The 11,908-nt window shown below is 45.7% G+C and overlaps 1 protein-coding gene across 1 annotated transcript; it reads left to right on the top strand.

Moving 5' to 3' along the window:
* Positions 1-295: 295 nt before the first annotated feature.
* On the top strand, positions 296-3,878 carry PTAFR (platelet activating factor receptor). The gene is made up of 2 exons (XM_019548053.1): positions 296-1,133; positions 2,553-3,878. Exon 2 carries the CDS (start codon positions 2,613-2,615, stop codon positions 3,699-3,701), a length of 1,089 nt encoding a protein of 362 aa, XP_019403598.1. The 5' UTR covers positions 296-1,133; positions 2,553-2,612; the 3' UTR covers positions 3,702-3,878.
* Positions 3,879-11,908: the final 8,030 nt, after the last annotated feature.

Below are 11,908 nucleotides of genomic sequence, written 5' to 3'. Positions count from 1 at the left end.
AAGGAGGTTCACCAACCTGGAAGAGAACACATGCTTACCTTTAGGGGAAAGGTGGAGCCCATCCCATCCCAGCATGTCTCTCATCTATGAAACAAAACTGTCTCCTAGACTGACTTCTTGATACCAGCTGCCAACTACGCATCAAGCCATTGATTACTACTCTCTGAGCCCAATAGTCTAGCCAGTTTTCTATCCACCTAACAGTCCATTCACCCAAGCCATACTTCCTTACCTTGCTTGCAACAATGTTGTGGGAAACCATATCAAAAGCCTTGATAAAGGGTTATCTAGTATATGGGGCCAAAACCTGGAGCACCACTGGTCTAGGTCAGTGGCCCACCCCTCTGGCCTGATGGGTCTAGGTTATACCACAGGCCAGGCCTCATGTAAGGTTGGCATGTGGGTTTGGTTCATGATTACAATCCCACGTGCTGGCCTGACCTTGTGTACCAGGCCAACCAGTACAACTGGATCTGGCTGCACATCAGCCCAGCCACATGAGCTGGTATGATCTAGCATGCAGGGCCATGTTATTGAGATCACATAGCTCCTCATGGGTCCAGAAATGTGGTAGCAAAGGAACAGCAATTAACGCTGCCACCACTCCTCCTCTGCCAAACTTCCAGACTCACGGGGAGCCCTGCAAGTCAGAAGACACAGTTCCATGGGCCAAATCTGGTCTGTAGGCCAGAGGGTAATGGACCTAGACCAGTGGTGCTTAACAAGTTGAGTGGATCAGCTGCCAATTAAGATGCATAAAAGTCAGAAGTTAAATATATTTGGGAAAAAACCTGGATGACACATTCACATTTAGCAATGCTAGTGATTGGTTTTTCAGTTCCGCCAGTATTAGGGGAAATGATAAATAGAAATTACTGAAGATTATAAATGAATCTGTGTCAGAATGGGAGTGAATTCCCACAGGGGGCTGTATTGGGCCCAGTGTTGTTTAAATGTTTTATTAATGATTTGGATGCTATTATAGTAAGCTTTTTGAACAAGTTTGCAGATTCCACTAAACTGGGAAGGATGGGAGTGCAATTCAGAAGAATCTCAACAGATTGGAAAGCTGTGTAGAAGAATTGTGTAGAATTGTTGTGCCTCAACACCTTTTGGAATCCCGTGCAAAGAATGTAAGCCATATTCAGAAGATTAGAGGTTGTATAATGAAAACTTGAGACTCAAAAAAGGCCTTGAGGACCATAGTGACCATGAAACTAAGCATAAATCCTCAGGGCAGCATGGTAGCTAAAAGAGAACATGATTTTTGCTTGTTTTCAATTTTGGGGTATTTTAGGGGGTATTTTACCACTGTAACTCAGAGCACTGAGGGTACTGCCTAATCAAAGTGGCCATCCAGAGTTCTACATAGGCCACAGATCTGAATGTACTTTAACCAGGGCCTTTTCTTTAAGCCAGTGTAAAAGGCAGTGGAAGGCTTCAGCAGCCTTCCTAGTTCATGATGAAGAATAGGGGAAGTGCTTATACAGTAAAGCCATATTCCAAGGACCCTAGTGCAGGGGTAGGCAACATGAAGGCATTTTGCTTGGCATGTGTGTCTCAGGGAGGGCAGTGGGGAAGAGGTCAGGGCTACACTGCCATAACAAGGGTTGGGCCCCTCCTGGCTCCCCCACCATCTGCCCCTGGCATGCCAACATCTTACAAGCCAAGATTGCAGGTGTTTTTGGTACCCTGCCCAAAAACATTGCCGACCCCTGCCCTAATTTGTTCCTTAACAAACATATCCCTTCCTCCAACAAACAGGTGAAATCAGCACTTCAGCCTTTGCCTGGCTCTTCAGAAACAGGCTCTAGCATGCTTTTCTCAGGTTCTCTGGGCCTGTTGCTATAGACATGCTGTTACACAGAGAGCTGTTAGCAAATTTTGAAAATCTTTCTGTTATTTATGTAGCAACAGTTTTGCTTGCTCAACAGGAAAAGAGTAAGGGGAAGAAATAACTCATACGAAGAGTGAGAGCAAGTCAGATGACCCAGGAGCCAATAAAAGGCAGCTAGACTGGAGGGGTAGGGGAAGTTGCCGGACAGAATCTTGTAGGATGCCAACCCAGTCTGTATCTTAAAGGTTATGACTCATTTGATGCCTAATGTCTTATGATGTGACCAGCAGTAGTCCATGCAGATGCCAAGATACTGCACAAGCCATGTGGGTTTTGTATCAAAAATACAACAGCAGGGTTAGAATAAACTGCCCCATGCTTTAGAGATCTCTCTCTCTGTTTCCTAGAAAGGCAAGGTAAGGAAAATGATGGAGTGGGTGGGATAGTATTTGTTCGTGATGCTGAAGAGGTGAGAGAAATTGGGTGAGAGAACAAATGTATGTAGGTATGGAATGGGAATAATACAGAAGAGGGGGAAGAAGGAGAGGGGCTGGGTGGATGGAGGTTTAGGGAAGAGGTGAGATCAAGGTGCGAGTGGGTGCAGGAAAGGCAGAACTTCTGCGGTCAGAGTGGATAAGAATTGAAAGCAGAGAGGCAGCATTGGGGTTGGTGGTGTCCCTCACCTCATAACTTTATTTTTGTTTTATGTTTGTAGCCTAAGAAGAAAAGTAGAGCACAGGAAATTCTGCACTGGAGGACTCAGTTTGGTGGTATAATGTTCTCAAAAGATGAACCTATTGCTCTCTTATCTGATGCTGCTGCAATCATGACCCATAACACCTCATGCCACATAGACTCAGAGTTCCGATACACTCTTTTTACCATCTTCTACAGTGTTATCTTCATTCTGGGCTTCATTGCCAACTGCTATGTGCTGTGGATTTTCAGCCGTGTTTACCCTGCAAGAAAACTCAATGAAATCAAGATAATCATGGTGAACCTAACAATAGCTGATCTGCTCTTCTTGGTCACACTGCCCCTATGGATCATTTACTATTATAACCGAGGGGACTGGATCATGCCAGGATTTCTGTGCAATGTGGCGGGCTGGTTATTTTTTGTTAATACTTACTGCTCTGTAGCCTTCTTGACAGTCATCACATACAACCGATATCAGGCAGTGACCAGGCCAATCAAAGCTGTTCAATCCAGCACCCGAAGAAAGGGTATCTACATGTCAGCAGCTATCTGGATTGTGATAGCAGGCAGTACTTTGTACTACCTTTTTGGGTCTGGCGTTACAGAAGAGAAAATTGGCTCTAGCAATGTCACACGGTGTTTTGAGCGCTATGACAGCACTGGAGACAACAAGGCCATCCTTGCCATCCACATGATCATATGCATTATATTCTATATCATTTTCCTGGTTATTCTGGGGTTTAATGGGATCATTATCAGGACACTGCTTTCCAAGTCGGCACAGCCTCGACGGAGTGCCCGTGTCAAGCAGAGGGCATTTTGGATGGTGTGCACGGTCCTGGCCGTGTTTGTCATATGCTTTGTACCTCACCATCTTATCCATCTCCCTTGGACCTTGACAGTCCTAGAGGTGTGGCAGAAGGAAAACTGTCTACTCCGCCAGCAGCTCAATGATGCCCATCAGGTGACGCTGTGCCTGCTGAGTACCAACTGTGTGCTGGACCCCATCATTTACTGCTTTCTTACCAAGAAGTTCCGGAAGCATCTTTCAGAGCATTTTAAAAGCATGAAAGGGAGTCGCAAGTGTTCCAAACAAACCACTGAAATTGTGACTGAGGGCACAATACCCCTCACATACATCCCTGGTGCAACTATGAGAAACTAATGGGATCCTACTTTTGACCAAGCCAGCTGAATTACTGAGATCAGCAGCTACCTCTTTCCCTAAAAAAAAAGAAAAGAAGAACTGAAATGCCCTGGGAGCTGGTGGAAGCACCTTCTGCTATGAGCAGGCATTTCATAGTTAACTGAGCAGAGCTCAACCACTTTGTTTTTCTGGGAGCTCCAGAAATCTGAGCATTTCTGGAAATACCCATTAACCCATCTCCAGTTCTGGCACCACAGACTGGACCCATATCCGTGTAGATATGAGCATACACGGGGTGACTCAGCTTGCCCCTGCCATGGAACAATACTTGAGTATCTGAAAGACAGATCAATGACTGAACAGAAACCTTAAAAATTCATGTGATTTTCACTACTGGTGCTTTTTGTATGTCTTACTACTCAAACGGGTAATGTTGCTATGTGCTGTTAAGGAGCTGCTGCATTCCTCTAAGGTGCTTGCATCTCTCTGTATTGTAGACTGAATGTAAACTTTTAACTCCATCCAGCACCTTAAACTGGCAATACCTGACTGTCCTTTTCATAGTGCACCAGGTTAAAAAGGGCTGAGTGGGGAATAATTTGGAACCAGGGATTGAGACCCAGGTGTTCCTCAAGATGCTACGAGATGAGTGAAACTTGGAACTTTAAGGCAGGACAACCACTGAACTGCTGGATACAGCTCGAGGTGTAAGCTCAAGCACTGAGTCAAGGGTGAAAGTGCTCCTGGCCTAAAGAATATGGCTATATTCTGTATGGGTCCACAGAGAGCTGGCTCTTCTGTAGGTGGCAGACTGTTGCAAATCATGGGACACTTCAGTCTTATGGGCTAACCCTGGATTGCTTAATAGTGAAATTCCCCCTAGCAAAGGAAGTGGAACAGGGTGGGGAACATGGTTTAGGTGGCACATGAATTTATGGTTTCTCTATTTTGGAAAAATCTCTGCAGCTGGTAACAGGGAAACATTATGTACCACATTGGAAATAAGAAAAGGTATTTATACTCATTAATAGTGATTTGGTAGTATCAGCCAGAGGACTGCTGACAGATAAGTTTGAGTGGCAGACTCCAAACCTTTCCAAATATAGGGTCACCACTGGTATCTGATTTATGTAAGTAAAAAAAGCTGAATAAAATAAGGCATGCCTTTACTTCCTCTAAGTCAGACTTCTGTAATGAACTGCTAAATAAAGGCTACCAATAAAGAGTGTGTTGATGCTTTTTCTAGAGTTGATATGGCACCTAACAGGTTAGCAGGGTGAACCATTCTGAGTTCTTAGCAGTCATGCCCAAAGCTTTCATGTTCATGTGAACTGAGATACAAAGCAACAGTGATGAACTTTAACTCTTCAAGGATCTGAGATCTGTCTTCTGGAAGAATATCCTCTTATATCTATGATCCATTGGGACAAGGGAGATTGGTTAAGAAGCGCTTCCAACAGGAAGATGAAATGGAAGTCCTCAGTTTTTAAAACTTTATTTATTTAATGAATCCAACTTTATCAAATAACACATTTAAGATTTAAAAATGCATCCAATTCCCTTATTTATACATAAAGACATATTTTGTTCATCTGCAGTGTTCCATAACCCAAATCAATGTCCACAGAGGAATCTTCTTTTCTTCTTTCTTTCTTTCGGTCTCTGATAGGTACTTTACAGTTTGGTTGATTTTAAGCCATGTGGTTTCTTCAACTCTGTATATAAAATTTGCTTAATAATTTCACCACCTCCTCATTATCTCAGAATTCTGCATAATACAAAGCTCACCACCTCCTACTTATCTAAGATTTTTAGATTTTGAGTTTGTTTCAGACTTGTTCTTAACTGTTAGCTCACAGAACTTGCATTTTTCTCCCAGTAGAAATAAATGAGCTGAGCCAAGAAGATTCCATAAGATCACAGGAAAGTAGGGATGGAAGAGATCTCACAAGATCATCCAATCCAGCCCCTGCTGATTGTCCCCAACTAAACCATTACAGTCAAGTAATGTAGAGAGTCCAGAGGAGAGCCACGTGCATGATCAGAGGTCAGGAAAACAGATCTTACGATGATAGGCTGAGAGACATGGGACTCTTTAGCCTGGAAAAGCGCAGGCTCAGGGGTGATCTGATGGCCACCTATAAGTTTATCAGGGGTGACCACCAGGATCTGGGGGAACGTCTGTTCACCAGAGCGCCCCAAGGGATGACGAGGTCGAACCGTCACAAACTCCTGCAAGACCGTTTCAGGCTGGACATAAGGAAGAATTTCTTTACTGTCCGAGCCCCCAAGGTCTGGAACAGCCTGCCAGCGGAGGTGGTTCAAGCACCTACATTGAACACCTTCAAGAGCAAATTGGATGCTTATCTTGCTGGGATCCTATGAGCCCAGCTGACTTCCTGCCCTTTGGGCAGGGGGCTGGACTCGATGATCTCCCGAGGTCCCTTCCAGCCCTGATGTCTATGAAATCTATGAAAGTGTCTGTCCAATCTTGCTCTTGAAAATTAGTAAGGATGGAGAGTCCACAATTTCTCTAGGTATTCTGTTCCAAAGTTTGACCACCATCATAGTAACTTCCTCCTAATCTGCAGCCGGGATTTCCTCTGCTGGAGTTTGAGGCCATCGTTCCAAGTCCTGTCTCCTATGGCTACAGAGGAAAGCCCATCACCCTTCAAATCCCCCCTTAGTCTTCTCTTTTCCAAACTGAATAGCCCTAGTTCTTTAGCTTTTCCTCACAAGTCTTGCTTTCCAGACCCCTAATCATTTTTGTGGCTCTCTGCTGAATTCTTTCCGATTTGTTCACATCTTTCTTGAAGTGTGGGGCCCTAAACTGGGCACGGTATTCCAGGTGAGTGCTGAATAGAGTGCCAGCCAGTGCATCACTCAGCAGGGGTTAGGAAGGTCTGGAAAAGGCAACAAGGCTCACCCCTGTGTTGAAAAGCGCAAGGGAAGCCCTCTTTAAAGGGACTCTTCAGAAAGGAACCTTGGCCCTGGTGCAGCAACAGGTGTTGTGAGGCTACAAGGTCCAAACCACCAGTACACTGCCACAGTACTCAAGGTGGGGCCTCACCAATGCTGAACAGAATGGAAGAATCACTTCCCGTGAATTCCAAAATGAAGTTTGTTAATACAACTCCATATGCTGTTGGGTCCTTTGTGTAACAAGAACACACTGTTCATTCACATTTAACTTATGGTCTACTGTAACCCCTGGGTCCTTCTCAGCAGTATCATAACCTAGTACAGGGGTTTTCAACCTTTTTTAAGGAGTGTACCCCTTCTGGGAGGTGGGGAAAAGGGGCTTGCATGTGGTGGTGATGGTGGCAGCAATGGCGCAGAATAGTGGATTGCAGCAGTGGCTGGTGCATGCAAGCTTCCCTGTCCTGTCTCCCTGCCCCCGCCAAATCCCCTATGTTGTCCAGCCTACAGAGGGGAGTTGCTAACCTCACCCCCGCCCCTGCAGTGGCGTGGGGTGGTGGGTGGTAGCACTCCATCCCCACCCACCTGCATGTACCCCCCTAGCCTTTTTCCAAGTACCCCCGGGGGTACTTGTACCCCTGGTTGACAACCCCTGGCCTAGTCTATCATACCCCAGTCTATATTTGTGTATACAATTATTCCATCCCTCGTGCAGGACTTTGCACTTGTCCTGTTGAGTTCTAATTGACTGATTGCAGACCATTTCTCCAGTCCATCCATGTCATTCTGAATCCTAGTTCTACCCTCTAGTGTTTCTGCAAATTCACCCACTTTGGTGCCATCTGCAGATTTGCTAAGCATGTACTCCAGCCTATCACTGAAAACATCAAAGAGTTAAACAGTACTGGATCCAGTGAAGAGCCCTCCTCCCAACTAGACATTGAGCCATTCATCACTACTCATTGATCATGATGATCTAACCAGTTATGTACCCACCTCACAGGGCTTTTGTCTAGTTTCTATTTCCTTAGCTTGTTAACGAGAATGTTGTGGGAGAACATGTCAAGAGCCCTGCCAAATCAAGGTATATCACATCTACTGTTCTCCCTGCATCCAGCCTGTCACGTTATTATAGAACAAAATAGAGTTGGTCAGTCATAACTTGCTCTTGGTGATTTCTCTAGGTGCTTTACAATAGAATCGTTGAGGGACTGCTTTAGGATCTTTTCAGGTATCTAGGTCAGGCTGACTGTAATTCTCCAGATCCTTCTTTCTCTTTTAAAGATGGGAACTAAACTTTCCCTTTTTCTATCATCTGGGATCTCACCTAACCTTCACAAATTCTCAGAGGCAACTAATAATTGAAATTATCTCAACTAATTCCTTCACTATCCCATTTGGAAAATGGGATTTTTATACCATTGAAAGCATCTACATTGTCTAAGTAATCCCTAACTTTGCTCTGCTGCTACCCTAAGTGGTTTGTCTCCTTCCCTACCTTCACTGCCAACTATGCTTATCATCAGGTAGCTGACCTTATTTATGAAGACTTAAGTAAAAGAGGCAATAAATATTCTAGCTTTCTCTGCACCTTCCATAATTAGAAAGTATCCTACAAAATGCAGAAGACAGTTACAAGATGGGCACCACTCCAGTCTTTCTTCCCACCCTGGAACTCAGCTTCCACAAGGTTCAGGTCCTTTGTAGTGCCACCACACAATATAATTCCTATTAGGTATTAATTAAGAAGGGAAGCTGCTTACAGCTCACGAGGATGTTAACATGGTACTCAGTTCTCTCTCAATTTCTGTTCTCTTGCCTTCAGTTTGGATAACAGTTGTTAGGCCTTCCTGCTCCACTGTCTCCCACCCTCTTGCTTCTCTTGGTGTGCTTTGCATTTCTCCAGGCTCATTCTGGCTTTCTTGCTCACTAAACCTTCTCAAGCCCCTTTTCCTCTATACTCATCCACCCTCTGTTGCTTTCTTTCCTTATATCGGACCCCGTCCTGGCTCCTGCAGGGACCTCTTCACCCCTGTGCTAGTCCTCTCTGGTCCTCTGGGTTAACTGAACAAAACCAAGCTGCCTCAGCTCTCGCAACAAAAAGAAAACACATTTCCCTTCCCCAGGGTAACTATGTCTTTTTAAGCCCTGTGCCCAGGCTTTAGTGTCCATCTCTCTTACGGCTGTTGTTCTTCCCCTCCTTCCACCAGACTACTAGCTTTGGGGTAATTCCTTACATTTCTTTCTGTTGCAATGCTAGAGCTGCTGCAGCATTTCCTTTCAAAGGCTCCTTGGTACCATCAACTTACTGTCTTTAAAGCTATCCATTCTACCATTGGAAGTTCATGCCTGTAATTCCAGTACAGTAATCACTTTTGTACTCTGGCCAAGATTGAACTGTAATTTCTTTCAAGTGACCCAGTAAATTGTCTTTCTCCATTTCTATTTTTATTTGCTGCAGTTTCATATCTGGTAAAGGAAGTAACTTGACAATTAAGTTTATATAAGCTTGAACCTCTGTCTTAAAGGTCTTTTCTGATTCCATAGCTGGATGTACAGCTCTAGAGAGTACATCAATAATATAATGTATCATTACATAAACAATATTCTTCTTTTCAAGCTGTGCATATCTGGTTTATATCTTGGCCAATGACTAAATGCAAAGGCCACTGGTTGCCAACTGTCAGTATATTTTTGCAAAATCAGTGCACCAACCCCTAACAGAGATACATCTGATAATTTTTAATAGGTTTTCTAGGTGTATAGAATTGAAATAGTGCCTTTTGCATCAGCTTTTTCTTCAAAGCAGGCCATAATTATTCTTGTTCTAATCTAGCATAATTTGTTTTCATTCTTGAGGAGTATCCTCACTGGTGTTGTTTTTGCTAATGATTTAGGTCTGAATTTACCCACATCATTTAACATCCCAAGAAACCACTGCACTTCCTTTTACTGGAGATGTGGTATAATTTCAATGGTTTTAATACTTGTGTGGTCAGGTTTCACTCCTTCAGTAGAGAATACATCCTCTATAAAAATCAGTTCTGTGATGCCCAGCATGCAGTTCACTCTATTCAATTTCAAATTTACAGCTCTAGTAGCTTCCAGCAGCCTCCCAGAGCCTGTGATCATGTTTTTCTTTGGTGGAGCTTTGGTTGATATCACCCATGGAGATGTCCACATCAGGAATATACTCATAAATCATGTGTATGGTTTTACAGAGCACAAGCAGCACGAAAAGGTAGACACACAAATCTGTACCTTCCAAAGGGAGTACTAAATGTACATAATTTCGAGTTTTCCTCTGTGTAATTCAACTGCCAAAAACCTAAAGAGGCACCTGGTTCACTGAAAAATTATATATTTGCAAATTGAGCCAAAATCCCTTCCCTATTTGGCAATTTAAAATGTTATAATTTGATAGCCTTGTTAAGGTTTCTCAGATCCAGGCACACACATAACTGTCAGTTATTTTTCTCCATAATATCTACCGGGTGTACCCACTGTGAAGGTTCTGGATTCTCTGTGTCACTTGAACCACTTGTAAGTTTCCCATTCTTGCTAACTCCACCTTCAGTCTATCGCGGAGAGAAAAAGAACAGTTTTCTGCACATCTGACTAACGGGTGGCACTTGCTTATTTATCTGAATTGTATATTCACCTTGGAAGCAACCTAGCCCTTCAAATAAAATCTTGACATGTCTCATATTCTGGCCCTGTGTCTCATTGTACTGCAGTCACACACTTAATGAGATTAAAATTTCACAAGCTACTAGACCCAAAATTGTTGTCACCTCCTCCACTATCCCTGATTGCACTGCTCCCCATCCCCAAGAGCAGCCTGCAGAGGTAATGGTAAGCTATGACTTGTCCTGGAGGATAAGAAAGTGCACGGCTGGAGCCTTTGTGGGAATGAGGACCATGAGGCTGGTTTGGATCCATTCCAGGCTCAGAAAGAGGGTCTGGGGAGGTGGGCAGGTTATGGGGGCAATGAGAGAGGACATATAGGGGTTCTTGTTTCAGGAATTTAAATACAATTTCAAGCTACTGCTCTTCCAGTGTAGTTTGCCAATCCTGGTGGGCAGGGGAGTGAGGAATGGGGGTGCAGCCATTCCTGCAGCATCCATATCCCCTTTACAAAATTCTGGTTCCACCCACGACAGCATCATGGCTTTGCCAAGAAAGTCCAGGCATGTGGGGGTCTGGGAAAAAGGAGTTAGTCTCCCAGACAGCCAATCAGCAAACTGCTCTGCCTTGGCTGTCCTTCAGGAGAGGGGGGTGCCACAGGGCTAGAAGTGCACCAATATATCAGTCCCATATTGGATTGGCACCAATATAGGGAAAATTGACAGTATTGGAAATTGACTTTTTTGCCTGATATGGCCGATAACATGGCCAATAAATGGCCTGTGCATGGAGCCTGGAGCGTAGCCCGGTGACTTGGAGGGCAGTGCCAGGCTGGTAAGTCTTGTGTGGAGGAAGGGGTGGTGGGATGGAAGGGGTATGTGGGGGGTAGATGAAGGCCCCTGTGGTGAGAGAGAGTGGGGCTGGGGCTGGGGCTGAGGCAGGTGCTGCAGGGCAGGGCTTGGGACAGAGGTGCGAGCGGCTTGTCTGGGGAGACTGGGGGAGGGAAGGGGAGGCTGCTTCCGCTGCTGCACACACCCCGGGAGGGCATGGGGGGTGCATGCCCCTGCATCTGCATGTGGGGTGGGGCAGACTGCTGCTGGGGCTGGGGCCAGAGCTGTACTAGGCTCTTCCTGGTGGGGGCGGGGCTGGTCCAGGGCTGCGCTCAGGGTGGGTGGCGGCAGCGCTGGGAGGGCTACAGCGAATTTTGGGGTGACTGCAGCCCCCCCATATCCCGCTCCCAGTGCCTCTGCTGCCTGCCCTGAGTGCAGCCTGGCCCAGCCACCCCGCTGAGAAGAGCCAGGTGCAGCCCCGGCCCCAACAGCAGCCTGCCCTGCCCTGTGTGCAGATTCAGGGGCACACGCTCCCATGCCCTCCTGGGGCGCATGCAGTGGCAGAAGCCGCCTCCACCTTGCACCTCTCAGACGATTTGCTCATGGCTCCATCCCGCTTCCCACCCCAGCTGAGCAGCACCTGCCCCAGCCCCCACCCCACTCTCTCCCTCACTGCAGGAGCCTTGATCTTCCTCCCCACCCACACCCCTTCCCTCCCCCTGCCCCAGCCCCTCCCTCCACCCCTGACCCTGCACCAGACTTACCAGCCTGACACTGCTCTCCCAGCTGCCTGGCTGCATAGCGGTTCGGTATCGGCTCATATGGCTCCTTAAAAATTGGCCAACAGTA

This window comes from Crocodylus porosus, unplaced genomic scaffold (genome assembly GCF_001723895.1).
Source record: "Crocodylus porosus isolate Cpor-Errol unplaced genomic scaffold, CroPor_comp1, whole genome shotgun sequence".
Lineage (NCBI taxonomy): Eukaryota > Metazoa > Chordata > Crocodylia > Crocodylidae > Crocodylus > Crocodylus porosus.
Note: the sequence above shows the minus strand (reverse complement) of the source record. Positions and strands in the feature narration are given on the sequence as shown.

Coding starts and splice junctions, on each gene's coding strand:
- PTAFR (XM_019548053.1), top strand. CDS start 2,613: ATGTTCTCAAAAGATGAACCTATTGCTCTCTTATCTGATGCTGCTGCA.